This window comes from Podarcis vaucheri (genome assembly GCF_965113315.1).
Source record: "Podarcis vaucheri genome assembly, chromosome: 2".
Taxonomy (NCBI): Eukaryota; Metazoa; Chordata; class Lepidosauria; order Squamata; family Lacertidae; genus Podarcis; species Podarcis vaucheri.
In genome coordinates, this window is record NC_138760.1 from 89,282,107 (window position 1) to 89,299,672 (window position 17,566).

A 17,566-nucleotide genomic window follows, 5' to 3' on the forward strand; every position below is an offset into this window, starting at 1 on the left:
GATGACTTAACTCTAAAGGAATGTGGTGTGTATGAGGCACTGAAGTAACTCCCAGTGTAAAGGACACCTGATTGGTGTGCAGATACGTTTCTGTCTGCTTTGTGAGTGGCTGTGAATGGCAGCAGTGAATGCAACGCTAACCTGAGAATACACAGCCCTTTCTGTAAAAGGCTTCTGGTACGGGCTTTTGGCCTGTATAGAAGCAGGGTGCAAGGCTGGCCATACCCAGCCTCTGACCCCCAAATGGAATGCCTATTATGTTTCTGTATTTCATGCGATAACGAACCATCTGAGCCATGGGTTGCTGTTTTACAGTGGTCTGCTCCAACGTCTACACGGCCGACATTGTGTTCCTGGTGGACGGATCCTCTAGCATTGGAAGAGCCAACTTCCAAATGGTCCGGAACTTCATGGAGGGGCTGGTTGCCCCTTTTGTCAATGTGGTGGGTGAGAGAGGGGTGCGCTTTGGAGCTGTGCAGTACAGTGACGAACCCAGGTGAGTCCCAGCCTCTCTGTCCTCCAGCAGTATTTGCAGGAGCTGCAAATTCATGGTAGATGGGTCTATCCAATGGTTGCGGCTGACATATGGGACCTCTCTGATCAGAGGCAGTGTATTGCTGAATACCAGGAGCTGTGGAGGAAAAGCAGCAAGGGAGGATCCTTGCCTTCATGCCCTGCCCATAGGCTTTCCAGAGGTGCCTGATGGATGAGCGTGTGAGCTGGACTAGACTGGCCCTCAGCCTGATCCAGCAGGGCCTTTCTCATAGTGCAGGTGGCTAACTTGTGACCCTTCAGGTCTTTGTAGTTGGACTCCTATCAGCCCTAATCTATATGTCCCAATAGTCTGGGATGATGGAAGTTGGAGTCCATCAACATCTGAATCTGGCACCCCTGTCTTATAGGCTCTATAGAATAGCCTTCCTCCAACCTGTTGGATGTTGTTGAACTCCAGCTCCCCTCAGACCTAGCCAGCCAATGGCCAATTGTTGAGGATGATGGGAGTTTCAGACCAACAACATCTTGAGTCCACCATATTGGGGGAAGTGTTCTAGAGCTTTCCATTGCCATAATGTAGATCTGTAGAGAGCTTCTTTTCAGTTAGGCATTTGGCTGATTAACGTTATATGGCCTTTTAAATGTGTCTGTGGGAGGAGGGGTATTAGTTTGTTTCGCCTTTGTTTTATTATGCATTTTGTGTTTTCATTTTGCATGTTTATGTTGTGAACTGCCTTGTGGTTTTTGGATGAAGAGCGTTATACAAATTCAGTAACTAATGATGATAATAGTAATAGCTTAAGCTGGCTATAAAAATGGCTAGGGTGTATTTTATTTTATTTTTTACTTTCAACTTGAGACTTTAGCTCTTTTTTCAAATATAAAAGAAACCTGGATTCACAGCATGGTCTCATTTTCCTTTTCTGAAGAGCCAACCACTCCACTTACACCTGGAGAAACTCCTTAAGAGCACCACTGGGAATTTCTGAAAAACTTTTCGGTGATGCACAAGGCTGCCCATAAAGAAATGGTGGCTCATTCGGTGGACTCCACTCAAGAGATGGGCTGGCAGGTCCTGTGACTTCTGCTCCTGCCTCCTGCCTCCTCCCCTGACCTTTCCTTTCATTTTGATCCCAGGACCGAGTTCACATTCTCCACATACCGCAATGGGACAGCGGTGATGAAGGCTGTCCGAGAGATGGCCTACAAGTCTGGGAACACGCGGACAGGGGCAGGCTTTCGCCATGTGGCAGATAACTTCTTTGGAGCCAGTCAGATCCGGCCTAATGTTCCAAAGGTACCGTGAGAGAGTGTCTTCTGCTAGATCAGAGAGAAGGGTGGCTGGAAGGGTGGGAAGTCAGTAGCCAAAGCAGCAGGGTAATATGCTGATGGGACTTCTTAGCCTCCTGGTGGCCTCTCTTTTGGGTTCTGGCAGTGTTGGAGCATGCATGTCATGAAGCTGAATAATTAGCTATCACTGTCTTTGGGAAGGTTCAGAGAGACAGAAGGGGGGGGCTACCCCCAGGCTGTGATGATGCACATTCCTTTAAAATAGGTCGCATGCAGCAACCCCTCACCATTCCCCCTGCTTCTGAGCTACCCGGCTTAGATGAAGGATCCAAAAAGTTTGCACCAATGTAAATTCAGAAAGAGGCACTTTGCTACAACTCTTTGTTGAGGGTACCTTCATGGCTTATAACTTTCCCTTCTCTGCATCAGATCTGCATCCTCATCACAGATGGAAAGTCTCAGGATGAAGTTGAGGGGGCAGCTGCAAAGCTGAAGGATCAAGGCATTAAAGTCTTTGCTGTGGGTGAGTGTCTACTGCATTCTGGTCCCGTGAGAGATTGGGACCCAGGAAGGACAACATTTGTGAGAACTTCTCCCTTCCTCCATCCCCCATACAGTCGCATCTTCCCGTAATCTCTGGCTCCTACCATCTGCTCCCTCACCCTGCCGCTGGTTCTCTGTATGAAAAAGCAGAGCTCGGTGGGTGATGCTGGTAACATCTATACCAGTTCCTACTTGCCACATGAGGAGGCCTAGGCAGGGAACAAGGACTTTGCAAGCAGGTGATGAGCCTCCTAGTTTTGTTATCCCTGGCAATCTTCCCTCTCACCGATGGCACATGTACCTGGGGTGAACATGTGGAAGTGGTTGGCTATAGTGAGAGCAGGATGTTGGATTAGATGGGCCATTGGTCTGATCCATCAGGGCTCATTTTATGCTTTTAACATTTTCAAAAAAAACCCTAATAAGAAGATATAGACACCCCCCCCAAATGTTATATCTCAACAGTGGTGAATCACATATGATTTTGAATGTTGAACACGTGCAATTGTCCCTTCTTCAACAAGCCATGAAAAAAATATCTTGTGTTGCAGTGTTGGCTGCAGCATCGCATGAGGGTACAATGCTAGCCTGTTTGGGTCTGTTACAATTAGGAGAGAAATTGGCACAGTCCTTGTGTGGGTTGCAGGCACTGTCTGTACCTGTCGCTTACAGCAGCCCTCTACTTAAAGTGCTCACATGGTGGCAAGGGGAGGGCTGTAGCTTGGTGGTAGAACATCTGCTTTGGATGCAGAAGGTCCAAGTTTCAACTCCTGGAATGTAAGGAATTGAGGAATGAAAATCTCCTCTGTCTGAGACTAGAGAGCAGCTGCCTGCTCATTGTAGGCAATAGTCATCTGCCCTTCACCGTAAACAATACTAAGCTAGAGTGACCGATGGTCAGATTTCCTATGTTCTTGCCTTAGCCTGTTATCAAGGGCCATTATGTATCCAGGACTATGCACAGAGAGGACCCCACACTCCAGTGCATGGAAAAGACAGAAGGTTAGGAAACCCCAAAGAAGGGGGAAATGTAGGTCTGAAGGCGGTTGAAGATGATTGTTACCAAAGTCCTCTGTTTCCTACTCAGGCATCAAGAACGCGGACAGCAGCGAGCTGACCAAAGTGGCTTCCACCCCCACGGAGGATTATTTCTTCTTTGTCACTGACTTTAAAATCCTCTCAACTCTCTTGCCGCTGGTGTCGCGGAGGGTGTGCACCAGCACCGGGGGCATCCTACAGCCAGCAGGTAAAAGGTTCGGGGTGGGGTGCAGGTGCCGCTCAGCTTTGAAGTGCTGCTTCGGTCCTGATTCTCTCTCTCTCTCTCTGGCAAGGGTTGCAAGGGGTTAATTCCCAGCCTGCCCTGTTTCCATGGAAATGCATCAGCAAATCCTGGAGGAAGCTCCTGATCTAATCAATGTGATACTCCACCAGGAACCCTGACCTAAGCTCAGTGTTGGTTTAACCTCACCCTGCGGGTGGGTAGCATTCAATCTTCTTACCCTCCAGTGCTTGCTGGTGTCAACATAAGTTGCTCATCATTCTACAAATCCTTCCAGCTTTTTTGTTTGTGTGGGTTGGGGGGGGGAAGGAACTGCTTTTCTGAAATTCTTGGCCTTTGCTCACCTTACCTTCTGGGCCTGTGGTGAGCTGCATGTGCCAGCAAGGATCTTGATTTATTCTCTCTGTTTCCTCCCCTCCACTTTAAGGTACAGAGACATATGGTGGCCCCTCGAATTTGGTCTTCCTGGAGCAGGGAACAGATATGCTGAGGATCCGCTGGACAGCAGCTGGTGGTCCTGTAATAGGCTACAAAGTCCAGTATGTGCCTCTCACAGGCTTGGGGCAGCAAATAACAGCTGAGAGGCAGGAGGTGAGGCTTCCCATTTCAGCGCAGTCCTAGGTGTCTTTACCTAGCTGTAAGTCACAAAAGGCAGGCGACTCCTAACTCCCCACTGATGGGGACCCTGTGGAGTGGTGGAAACCAGCACCACATCCACAGCCTGGCCACTCATGGCGGGGAAGGGGCGGGGAAAGCCTGGAGTGGATGCAGGGAATGGGACCAACTCCAACCCTGTGAGAGCAGCTTGGGAGATCCCAGACCAGCTCAGCCCTTCTCTTGGAACACCCTGTTTTAGCGCTTTGTGGATACTGCCAGCAAGTTTTTCCGCCTGGCTGCATGTTTGGCAGGCAGAAGCGGGGAAATCTGCGCTGACAGAGTGACACTTGTGTCTGTCAGTCCACCGGCAGCAACTAGAAAGAGGCCAGCTCAGCTGGCAGAAGCGAGCCGAACAACATCTCTGCTCAGTCCAAGCCCAGTGTAAGGAAGGCTTGGATTGTAGCTTAAAACATAAATGATGCATTTTTTGTTGTTACCCCTGCCCTCCGGAGGTTTAAACTTAGGGTTGATAAGGAAGTAAATGTTGCAGATATTTTAGTCCAACCATCCCTACATATTGCCATCTCCCCTGGGGGGCGGAAATGAAATGGCTTCAGAATTTGTGGAAATTTTACTTTTTTAAGCACCCAGGAATAAACTTGACCAGAGCTGTGTGTGCATTTACATTTTACTTTTGCACTATTTACCCAGTTTATATGCCCTCCCTTACAAGCTGCAGTTAACTCCACAGAGAGAGAAAATAGAGAGGTCCATGGATCTTGCCTGTGTTTCCCCCCACAACTTTGGGGAGTTTGTGTGATTGGATAGAGATAAGGAAACCAGCGAAGAGAAATGGGTTAACCTGGGCTTGGTGCCTTCCAGATGTTTGGGGCCAACTCCTGTTAGGGGCTAGCCAGTGGGAGTTTGGGTCTGAAAGGGCACCAGGTTGGCAAAGGCTGGGTTAGACACTCCTCCCTCAGTACCGTTGCTCCAGTTGAAACTCAAGGTTCTCCCTCTACCTGTCTTCTGTTGTGGCCCTTTGGCTGCTTCCCCCAGGCTTTACTGTCCAGGTGCTCATTTAGTGTAAGAAGTCCCCCACACAGTTCACTATGTTATAGGAGGCCACTGGTAGTCATGGCTTCCTCCTTCATGTGCACGCAGTTAAAATGGATACAAGTGTTTTTGTCACACATGACTAGGGACTGATGCATTCGTCATACTATCTGAAGCTATTTTTTCCATTCATTCCTGCTGTTGGACAGGTTAGTTTGGGACCTGGTGAGACGAGTACCGTGCTACGTGGTTTGAGGGGAGGCACAGATTACCTGGTGACTGTTATTGCTCAGTATGCCAACAGCATTGGAGAATCCGTGTCTGGCAAAGGACGTACTCGTGAGTAACGACTTCTGCCTCTGATAATCCCATATTTCCACAACTTCTTGGAGACGTTCTGTGTATGCCTCTTTGTGGTGACTCTTCACAAGAGTGTGATTTGTTTGGGTTTCCTTGTATGCATGTGGGCTTTGTGCATTTTCCTGTGTGAGGATTGCTTTCTGTGTGGGAACATGGTAGTTGGTGTGTGAGTTAGTGTGTGAGGTGGCCGCATTTGGGACAATTGCAGCAGTAGGAGGTTCAATGAATGGTGCTTAGTCTGTGCAGTTGTAGCCTATTTTTGAGGAGGCTCAGGGAGGAAAAATGTAAGGAGTTGTATCCAACTAAATTTCACTCAGAGGAAACCCATTAAGTGTCCATTTATTTTAATGAGCCTACTCTGAGTTGGACTATATGTGTATGCAACCCACAGTTATTGAGGCTGACATTACTTTTGATCTTGGCATCACCATTAATACAGAAACCTTGGGTCTTTGGTGTCAGGCTCCAGATCCACCTGCTGCTTCCCTCCATTTTAGAGCTCACATGCACCTTGCATGTACGCTGAGTTCATCATTGGAGACCTTTCTATGGGTGCCCGCACCTTCTGAAGTTAGGTACTTGGCAACTGATGGCTGTGTCTTTTTGGCTGTGGCACCCCTTGCTTGGAATATTCTCCCCAGATAGGCTGACCTAACTCCTACTTACATGTCCCTTTGGCAAAGACCTTTTTATTTCCCTGGGCCTCCTTAAATACTAGTTGAATCTGGTTTTGCACTGCTTTTGTGATGCTCATGAGTTGTTCTTTTAACTGCTGCTATTAAAATCAAGTTGCCACTGTTGTGTTATATTTACACTGCAGGTACCAACTGTGCCATTACCAGTGGTGTCTTAAATGGTTTTTATGCACAGTAGTTTTATTGCTGTTAGGACTCGCTTTGGGAAGGAAGGACTGATTATAAAGTACATATTCCTGTACTGCAGGGGGTTGGGCTAGATGACCCTTGTGGTCCCTTCCAACTCTATAGTTTTGTGATTCTATCATTTGTTTTTATTGACTTAACTGTGTTCAGAGCCCATTACTGAATATTGTTTTATATATACATGTGTATATATATATATATATATATGCTTTCGTAGATTTTCACGGGTACAGGAATGCAGGTTTTGGTGTCTTCGGGTGTCTTCCCGTGTAAGAGTCGGGGTGTCTGGGCGACGTTTCGACGAGGTCTCACTCGTCATCTTCATGTTCCAGTAACAAGAAGCCGAAAGCACCAGCCTGAAGATGACGAGTGAGACCTCGTCGAAACGTCGCCCAGACACCCCGACTCTTACACGGGAAGACACCCGAAGACACCAAAACCTGCATATATATATATATATATATATATATATATATATATGTGTGTGTGTGTGTATATATATATATGTATATGTATATATGTGTGTATACACACACACACACACACGCACACACACACAGTGGTACCTTGTTTTATGAACTTAATCCGTCCTGGAATTGCATTCTTAAACCAAGGCGTACTTTCCCATAGCAGTGGGGGACTCAATTTACAAGTGGAACACACTCAACAGGAAGCCAACCATGTTCTGCTTCCAAGGCAAAGTTCACAAACCAAAACACCTACTTCCGGGTTTGCAGCGTTTTTAATCCAAGTTATTCATAAGCTAAGCTGTTCTTAAACCAAGGTCCCACTGTATATTATATATTAGTGCTGCCATCTTGGATTTTGTAACTGATGGTAGCAATAGGGAGGCTATTGATAGAATATGTCATATTCTCATTTGTGCATCCCACACAGCTCTTAACTCTAGGTTGTGGTGGATATAGCAGTACAGATTGAGACAATCTGAAATGCAGGGAGCAGGACTCACCTAAATTAGCTTATGACAACAGTTGCATGTTGGCCTTTGGTGTTACTCAGTTGCTCACTCTTACTCTTGGCTTAGCAAACTCCTATTGTTTTTCTCCTCTTGGCACCCGCTGGTAACTGGGGCAGCTGCCTTCTTTTCATCTTGCACCCACTGTGTGTCTCATTCCCACATGAAGGGCACACAGACATATCTTCCTTCTCTTACAGAGGCTGTGTCTGGAGTGACAAATTTCCAAGTGTTGGATGCAGGACCCACCTTCCTTAGGCTGTCATGGGCCCCTGGTCTGGGTACCCTGCAGGGCTATAGGCTCACGTATCTGGGCAGAGGTGAGTGAAGATCATGGCAGGGTTGGCACTTACAGATCAGAAATACCAATCAGTCCTGTTGTTAGGTGGAAGCACTGCAGAACAGCTGTAAGACTGGCCGAACTCTTTCAAGAGCTTTAAAGGCTGCTGCTTTCACCTGCATTGTAAACCATCATTGGACACAGCATTTCCCACCCACCCCTTAAGCAGCTGCCAGCTAAGCAGAGTAAATGCTGAGGGTGATGATGTTGTGCCTGAATTGTTGCCAAGAAGTACCAGGAGGCAACACGGGCTCTGGGCAGCGGTCATAGGTTATAAGCTAATTTGGTCCTAAGAGGATACTGAGAAGCAACTCTGGAAAATCTTTAGAATGCCTCCTGGTTTTATATCTGGGATAAGAATGTAAGAGGAGCCTGCTGGATCAGGCCCATGGCCCACCTAGTGCAGTATCCTGTTCTCACAATGGCCAACCAGATGGCTGCAGAAAGCTTGCAAGCAGGACCCGAGTGCAATAGCGCTCTGCCCACCTGTGATTCCCAGAAACTAGAATTCAAAGACATCTTGCCTCTGACAGTGGAGATAGAACATAGCCATTGTGGTTGTTGGGTGGATGCTGTTGTCATGTTTCCCTTGCCTTTCAAGGCTCCAGCTGCAGCAGGAGGGCAAGCAGTGCTCTTTGGTGGAAGCCAGGCTGTTGATCAGAAGAGAGAAGCTCAGCCACGCTGGAATTTTCAGAAGCACAGCTCAGCCCCGCTCTTGTGGCAGGAGCTCTTGTTGACGAGGCTTACGCTCTGTGTAATAGCACAGTTTGAAAACAAAGCCTTGAGACAGCGTGGGGTGGAGGAACAGCTTGTGCCAGTGCGTGGAGTCCCTCTGTGCAGCTGTGAACGTGCTGCCTGAGCATCTCCTCATGTGCCTGAGTGTCGCAATACATGCGCGTTGTTGCCACAGTTTAGGTTGTGCTGCGAGAGAGAGTCCAGGCTTGGGGGAGTGGAGGCTGTTTGGAAGATTCCCTCTACCATTTCCTGTGTTTTGTGCTTGTTGGAAGCTGCACCTGGAGCTGCCCCTCCCCAGCCTGCAGCCATCCCAGTGCTCAGAGCCCTGGCAGATCTCCCAGAGCCTCACCCACTGGGTGGCCACACCTGTTGCCATGGCAATGCAGAGAATGCTGGCCCTGTGGGCACCAACATGCTGCTGAGCTCAGCAGAAGCAGCCACCGCTGTTTGGCTCTGCATGCAGGAGCCAAATGGCTGCAGTGTCAGCCACAGTGGAACCAAACCATGTCTACCCATGTCCTCCCCCCCACAAGTCCTTTGTCTATCATTGTTGGAGAGGTCACCCCTGGCACCCATTTTCAGCCCCCATGCTCAGGTCCCTGCCCAGTGGTTTAGACTCCTGCAGTTGGCTGCAGTGACCCAGAAACTCAGAAATGTGTGTATCTGCTGCTAATTTGAGAGGTGCCTACATAAACAAGTGGGGACATACAAGAATTCATGGTGGGGCAGGGATGGACCCTAACTAGATGGACCACCTATACCTGCTGCCATCAGCCATGCACACAGACATTTTCTCTCTCGCGTGCATACCATCTATTGCTCAGGAAGTGCTGCCTAGGTGAGACTTGGAGGGGGCAGTTTGCCCCTCCACCATGAACCTGTAAGACTAGGGCGTATTTACCATAGGCAAAGACCCTCTCTGAACCTGCACAGCCCTCCAGTGTGTCTCCTTGGTTGTCCACATGTGGATTGATTGGATTCTCAAATAGACTATAGATTCCTCCAGGAAATGGAAGGAAGATCATAAGAGCATAGGAGGAGCCTTCCTGGATCAGACCAGGAACCCATCTAGTCCAGCCCTCAGGGTATGCAGAGGTGAAACATAACCATGTATAGCCTTAACCTCCATAATATCACATAGAAGCTGACATGGCCACCAAATTAAAAGTTGGGGTTGCATCATGAAACTGTGATGCATATTCTATTATCTATTGAAGATGGAGGAATATTCTGAAAGAAGAAGTGCTTGCACCCTGCGGTGGCTTCAATATGTATGTGCCCCTCAGGTCAGCGTGGGTGCTTTGACTTAGAGCTGTGAATCTCCTCAGCTTTCAGTCATTAGACTTGGTCATGTTCTTGACTACATGCGGGCCATTAGCTTAAAATTTCAAAAATAAAAGAACCAGTGAGGACTTGCTTGCCAGAAGTGTTTTGAAATAAGAAGCAGCTCACATAACCAATGATGTCATTTATGTGTGGGATCTCTGGTAATGCTGTGTGCCTTCATACTTCTGTTATTTGTGTCCCTGAAGTACTCCTTGTTCGTTTCCAATCAAAGGTGAAACTCAGCCTGAGGAGATCAGTCTTGGGCCCAGTGCTACTTCAGCCTTGCTCAGCAACCTTCGCCCCAACACTGACTATATGATCACACTCTACCCGATCTACCCCCGTCAGACAGTGGCACCTGCCGTGATCAATGGCCGAACGTGTAAGTCCCATCTCAGTTAAGACCACCAGACTTGGAGAACTGGGAAGAGAGAGATGGCAAACGAAGATTGTATTCATGCTTTGATTTTTACATTTCCCCCCTGAAGGTAGAAATAATTTCCTCAGCCAGTGATTCTGACAATCGCTGTGTTTTTAATACGTTAATATTCTTATTGTATTTATGAAACACTTTAATTTTTATTGCATCTGTTGCCCATTTCACGACTTTGGATGCATGACCCACAGCCATGATTCATCCTTGTTTCCTAAGATGATAAATCTGCATGTTGGGATCTGTAAACCCATACTTATTTGTGCTATATGAATTGCTTGTGTTATTTATTTAAACAGTTTAGTGGCCAGTGCATGGACAGGCAACCCCGAGTTGCCCCAGACAATCGCCAAACTTGCTTGTCCCTAAACCTAGCCCCAATGAGTTCCTAAGGAATTGCAGTCTCTCCCATGTTTTACATGCGTTTGTAGATTTTGAGAGATGTAGGCTGGCAGTGCTGTAGCACTTTTCAATCGACTGCCTATTTATCTTTAGCTGAGGGTTTTAAGCCGATGTTTTAGTTCAGAGGAGGCATCCCATTTTAGATATTATTTGGTGCATGCTTAAAACATCAGAATTCATGCACCATGTTTAAAATGCAGTTGTAAATACTGGGAACCATTCCCTTCATTCAGTTTGTGCTGCAGTTAATTAAGAATTAATTCTGTGAGGTTGTGGTGCACCAGCATCTAGACTGTAGGGTTACTGGTAAATGGCACATCTAATGGACATGGTAATGGGACAAGGGTAGTGCTGTAGTCTAAACCACTGAGCCTCTCAGGCTTGCCAATCAGAAGGTTGGCGGTTCAAATCCCTGCAACGGGGTGAGCTCCTGTTGCTCGGTCCCAGCTTCTGCCAACCTAGCTGTTCGAAAGCATGCCAAAAAGTGCAAGTAGATAAATAGGTACTGCTCCAGCAGGAAGGTAAACGGCATTTACATGCACTGCTCTGGTTTCGGTGTTCCGTTGCGCCAGAAGCGGCTTAGTCATGCTGGCCGCATGACCCAGAAAAACTGTCTGTGGACAAACACTGGCTCCCTCGGCCTGTAAAGCGAGATGAGCGCCGCAACCCCAGAGTCGTCTGTGATTGGACTTAACTGTCAGGGGTCCTTTACCTTTAATGGACATGGCATGTCTTCACATTTTTCAGTGTTGGTATTTTTTTTTACCCCTTCTCTATCCTCAGTGGGTTTGTCAGGAGTGCAACAACTGTCTGCCCTGAACATCTCCTCCCAGGGCATGCTGGTGACCTGGCGGGGCGTGAGTGGAGCAACGGGATACCGTGTTACCTGGGGCCTCCTCTCAGGTATGTCTGTTCAGCTGATCCATTTTCTTCCTGTGCTCCAATATCAGGATGCTAGAGCACAGCATGATCAGTCAGATCTGTCACTGTGACTCCACAGATGAATTGACCGTCCCAGAATGCTATGAAAATACACTTTTTTACATGTCCAGTGGGACCTAATCCACTGTAATGATGCCTTATGAAAATACAGGGGTGTTTTCACTTTGCAAATAGCACTATTTGTGAGATGATGGTGTTTCAGCTGCCAGAAAAGAGGGATGCAATTACCGTATTTTCCGTCCCATAGGACGCACCTAGTTTTTTTGGGGGGAAATAAAGGGAAAAAATTTTCCCTTTATTTCCCCCCCAAAACCAGGTCGGGGAAGCCGAAACAGGTTGAGGAACAGCGGGATGGCAGCGCTGCCCCTCCCTGCTGTCCCCCAAGCTTGTGGGGCTGGCCGATGTCTGCCCGGCGTGTGGGGCGCTCTGTGCCTCGCGCGCCGGGCGGCAGGCTGCTATCCGCAGCGTGGGGAGCCCTGCGGGGAACTCCTGCAGGGCTCCCCACGCTGTGGATGTCTGCCCGGCGCGAGGGGCGCTCTGCTTCAGGGCGCCCCTCGCGCTGGGCGGCAGGCTGCTATCCACAGCGTGGGGAGCCCTGCAGGGAACTCCTGCAGGGCTCCCCACGCTGCGGATGTCTGCCCGGTGCGAGGGGCGCTCTGCTTTCAGCGCGCCCGGCGCTCCGGGAAGCAGGCTGCTATTCACAGCCTAGACAGCCCTGCGGAACCTCCCACAGGGCTGCCTAGGCTGCGGATGTCTTCCTGAAGCCTGGAGAGCAAGAGGGGTCGGTGCGCACAGCCCCCCTTGCTCTCCAAGCTTCAGCGAAAGCCTGCATTCGCCCCATAGGACGCACCCAGATTTCCCCTTCATTTTTGGAGGGGGAAAAGTGCGTCCTATAGGGCAAAAAATACGGTATTTAATTCAATAGGTATATTTGAAGGTTTTTGCGGATGAATATGGAAAGTGCGGGAGGTGGTGTTTTGGGTAGCAAATGTGTTGATCTTAGCTGTTCAGAACAAGACTTCAAAAGCAGCTTGGCCTAGGGCCTGATCAGATGGCTGGCTAAAAAAGAAGCAAGTGACTGGTCCAGACAACTCCTTACACACACACAAAAAGAAGCACCACTGTCTGTGTAAAAAGTATGTCTATCATTTATCAAAAACCAATATGATACTAAACATAAACATTAAGCCCACAACTTAAGCTCATTCAACTTGTGCACATTCAGCTTTATGTGCATGGCAAAAAATAAATAAAAAATTTAAAGTGGGTAGACATCCAGGGGAAAGAAAGACTTTAACATTCTCACCAACCATTGCACCTAGTGTGTTTTGACTATATGCAATTTTGGCTTAAGGCACATTCCCCGGAACATGACCCCCGTTTAAGTTGCGAGCTTAAACTGTATATGAAGACCCACTCAATGTAGGATACATGACTATAAAATTTATTCTAGATATGTGATAGAGTGAACTTTCATAATAAGACTATGTGGGACTTTGCTTGCGCAGTGTGGCAGCACCTATACTTTGGAATTCCCAGTCTATTGACATCAGGCATGCACCTTCACTGCACTGTTTTTGGTGCCTATTAAAAACATTTTTGTTTAGTCAAGCCTATTCAGACATATAAAATGCTGACGTGGTGTGTGTGTTTTTGTAACATAGTTTTATTCATGTTCATCTTTAAACTGTTTAACATGGTTGCATTGATATATATCTTTGTTTACGAAAGAGCATATAGGATGCAACAATTACATACAATTTAAATTAAAACAAACAGTCGGATAAACGTTAACAAAGTTGTGTTTCACATGTGTTTTAGTCTGTTGTTGTTTTTTAGCTTATTAGCAGCTGATCTTGCCTTTATTGGAAGCCGTTCTCCTCAACTCTTTTAATGGGTAAACTTTCATGGGTGTTAAGAAAATCCCATGAGGAACCAGAAATTACTCTGGATCGTGGAATCATAGAATTGTAGAACTGGAAAAGGCCACAATGGTCATTTAGTTCAACCCCCTGCAATGTGAGTATCTTTCACCCACAACCCTGAAATGAAGAGTCTCATTCTCCACAGCTGTAGAACTTGAAAATGATAGCTAGCTGTATTAACTGTTCCAGCAAGCTGTCAAAATCTCTGTTTTTAAAAAAGAATGTCAGTTATCAAAAGTATTGCATCACATCCCTTCTAATAAATTATATAATTAATACCTTAATTACATCATGGCTATATTATATAATGAATTACATAATTCATAGCTTCATCATTATATAATTATCTTCCATTTAAAGCAGCATTCAAATGCTGTTTTTATCTGAAACTTTATCATGAAATATGGTACCACATCTGCATATGTGGTCACACTTAGTAAAGTGGATAACCCAGAACCAATTCGCAGGATCTGTTGCGTCACTGTTGGGTTCCAGTTCTCTTGTTAACTCATTCCACCTATTGACTGTAGCCATTCCATGCATTGCTGGGAGCCCTTGTGATATAGTTGATGGAGAGTGTTGCACTTGGACCAGAGAGGACGGAGTCCAGAGCTCTGCTCCACTCCTCACCTAGGCTACCACACACACACACACACACACATATATATATATATATATATATAAAGTTTTCCATTTTAACAATCCAATTAAAAACACATTAAAGCATTCCAAATTAATATAATAAAAAAGCCAGATTTTATGCCAAATTATACATCTTCCCATGCTCTGAAGTTCGGGGAGTGATGATCTAATATTGTACTGCATTTCTTAATTAGTCCCAGTAGTCCCAATAAAACATTTCCGATGTTGATCCTCTGAGTTCGTTTAGCAAGTGGGTTAGTCCTTTGTAGTTCTGTGTAAAATATTTTAAGTTTCTTCTTTTTTATCTGCCACCACACTTAACCCTTTGTGAAATGGACAGGATCCAGACATGATATATATTGTAAAATAATCAGTTTGTTCCAGGGGAACTTTTTTGCTTGTTATTGTCGATACTCAGTATTGATGTGTGTCCATGAAGACAGCTGTATTTGTTTAGGTGGGACATTGGTCACTTTCAGGGAGACTGCGGATGGCATCCTCTCTGCTAGGGACCATCCTCTCATTTCTGTTTTCTTAGAGTTTTCTACGTCCCTGTGAAGATTAACTTAGTAGATAGTCTTCTCCCTCCTCCCAGTTAAGCCAAGTGCAGGCCATTTGAATGCAGACCACTCTAAGGTTCATCTCCGCACGCAGTGAACATTTCCACATGCATTAAATACTCTGCTGTCAACTTTTGTTTGTTTGTTCTGTGCTTTCTCAGGTCAGGATGTGCAGAGAGCTGATGTGGATCCCAGCAAAAACTCCTTCTTGTTGACTGGACTGCAGCCTGACAGTGATTACCTGGTGACTGTTGCTCCAGTCTTTGGGCAGGTGGAAGGGCCAAAAGCCTCCATCAGGAGGAGAACTGGTGTGTGTTGTGTGCCCGAGGGAGTATTTGTGGTTTGTTTGTTTTATTGTTGTTATTAGCAGTAAATCGTGCTAGTATTGGCCAGGCAAAGTGAGGCCTGTGGTTTAATAATTATTGGTCTGTTCAGCATTCCGTTTATAATGCGATGACTCAGGTTTAAACTAGCTTTACACAGAGGTACCAGAATTGTTCAGGGCACAGTTCTGTGCTACAAGTTTGATTACCAGCTCACCCCTTCCCCTCACACCAATACAGTCGTACCTTGGTTGTTGAACGCCTTGGTACTCGTCCATTTTGGCTCCCAAACGCCGCAAACCCGGAATTCAGTGTTCTGGTTTGCGAATGTTTTTCGGAAGCCGAACGTCCGATGCGGCTTCCGCGGTTCACGATCGAGTGCAGGAAGCTCCTGCAGCCAATCGGAAGCCGTGCCTTGGTTGTCAAACATTTTTGGAAGTCAAACGGACTTCTGGAACAGATTCTGTTTGACAACCAAGGTACGACTGTATTCAAAAGGGGGAGGGGAATGCAAAATACAGTGCAGTGTTGCGACTCTGCTGAAGATAGAGTGAGACACTGCAGTGAAGATTGGTTTGTGTGTGTGTGGCAAGATCCCATTGTTTATCTCAAAGGCAAAGCGCAGCTGGGCCCCTCCTTTTTAAAGAGTGGCAGAGCTTGTCATAGTGGGTGTTTTGATTCAGATTGGCTCCCTACCCACCTCCACAAATGAACTTCTCCCATAGTCACAGGCATATGTGGGAAGTGAAGTACTGGGTACTGAGTGGTTCTCAAGCCATTCTAAGAATCTCAATCCTCCTGAGTCCAGTTTCTCTTTGCTATGTTTAGAAGCCATTATACTCCAGACTCTGAGAATTGTCACTATTGATCCAACGTCTATCCAGTTGGCCTGGAACATCATCCCTAACGCCCGAGGTTATCGGCTGGAATGGAGAAAAGCAACAGGTAACCCGGCCTGATTTCAACAATGAGTGGAAGGGAGGTTGTGGGGAAGGCTAAGAAAGTGTGGGTAGATTGGGGAGGCTGGAGTGTGAAAGCTGATTCCTTTCCAGCCACTTCCAGATTTTCCTAAGACGTGATCTCTGAGGGTCCTCCATAGGCATGAGGCTCCTCTCTATAGAACAAGGCTTAAGAGAAAGAGTATAGGGTTGTTGCTTTAATGCCTGGACAAAACGGGAAGATCTGATGAAGTTGGTGGGCTGGATGTGCAAATGATTGCTGTGGCTAAGAATTGACAAATTTATTTCTGCTCCATGCCATTTCCACAAGTGTTCTCTTATAAATCTGTTCCATTCCATCTTTGCATTAATCTCTAATTTATTTATTTTGTTAAAGCCACATATTTATTTACACACTTTTATGTATACAGTGGTACCTCGGGTTACATACGCTTCAGGTTACATGCGTTTCAGGTTACAGACTCCGCTAACCCAGAAATATTACCTCGGGTTAAGAACTTTGCTTCAGGATGAGAACAGAAATTGTGCTCCGGCAGCAGGAGGCCCCATTAGCTAGAGTGGTACCTCAGGTTAAGAACAGTTTCAGGTTAAGTACGGACCTCCGGAATGAATTAAGTACTTAACCCGAGGTACCACTGTATATTTTTTATCGAAATACACATTTCTAAACTCCCCCCCCCCAATATGTGTGTTTTAAAAATGCATTTGACTACATTAAGGAAGGAAAACCTGTGTCAGGGAAATGCAAGTGCTTGTAGAGGACAAAGTTTCAATCCAGGCATTAGTCCAGGAGGTGCAGATCAGGTCAGCCAGACCAGAGCTCATAAATTCCCTATTATCCTTAAATGTGATTTTGTGCTGATCTCCAGGTTTGGAGCCCCCCAGGATTGTGACACTGCCCACCAATGAAAACAGCTACACTCTGACAGGGTTGCAGCCAGGCACTGAATACCACATCACTCTCTTCACTTTGTATGACGGCAAGGAAGTGGCCACCCCAGTTACCATCTTGCAGACTGGTGAGTAAGTGATTAATGACTTGCAGCATGTTTAGCCCTTGCCACCTTGCTTTCACTTCTGGAGAGAAGGAAGGGCTCTTGCAGTAGAGCTGCCAAGTTTATCTCTCTCAGCAGTAGGCTGATATTAGGATAAAGCTGCCTCTTCTGAACCTTGCTCTACATATTGATGAGATGTTTGTCTTTGGGTCAGTTTTGTTTAAAGTGCTGGGAAGTGTTTATACCTTTATACAGAAAAAGAAGCTTTTTAATGATCAAAATAAGGAAAATGTCCTTGCAGAAACTGAGTGGTTAGATGGTGGAATTCTGAATATGCAAGTTAATTTAAATTAAGTAGAACTAAGCCAAAATGTGCCTCCCACTTTAGATGATAATATGAGGCCGGGCGGGGCGGGGCTTCAAAAGCAGGGGAAATGAATTCATTTGCTCTGTGTGTGGTGTTGTTGTCATGTAAACAAAACAGAATGGCCCTGTGCTGCCAAAATGTTG

General features: G+C 46.4%; 1 protein-coding gene across 6 annotated transcripts in view; it reads left to right on the forward strand.

The window, feature by feature from the left end:
- The window catches only part of COL7A1 (collagen type VII alpha 1 chain), a 121,549-nt gene that overhangs the window by 14,653 nt on the left and 89,330 nt on the right, over positions 1-17,566 (forward strand). For 5 of the 6 annotated variants that reach the window (XM_082209112.1, XM_082209111.1, XM_082209109.1 and 2 more), the window contains exons 3-14: positions 316-496; positions 1,633-1,792; positions 2,215-2,308; positions 3,416-3,574; positions 4,035-4,198; positions 5,467-5,596; positions 7,675-7,794; positions 10,108-10,257; positions 11,494-11,613; positions 14,941-15,087; positions 15,931-16,047; positions 16,931-17,080. In XM_082209112.1, the coding sequence (XP_082065238.1) occupies positions 316-496; positions 1,633-1,792; positions 2,215-2,308; positions 3,416-3,574; positions 4,035-4,198; positions 5,467-5,596; positions 7,675-7,794; positions 10,108-10,257; positions 11,494-11,613; positions 14,941-15,087; positions 15,931-16,047; positions 16,931-17,080 (1,692 nt within the window). Of the gene's footprint in view, positions 1-315; positions 497-1,632; positions 1,793-2,214; positions 2,309-3,415; positions 3,575-3,667; positions 3,804-4,034; positions 4,199-5,466; positions 5,597-7,674; positions 7,795-10,107; positions 10,258-11,493; positions 11,614-14,940; positions 15,088-15,930; positions 16,048-16,930; positions 17,081-17,566 lie in introns of those variants that run through there. The other variant, XM_082209114.1, reaches the window with a different exon arrangement.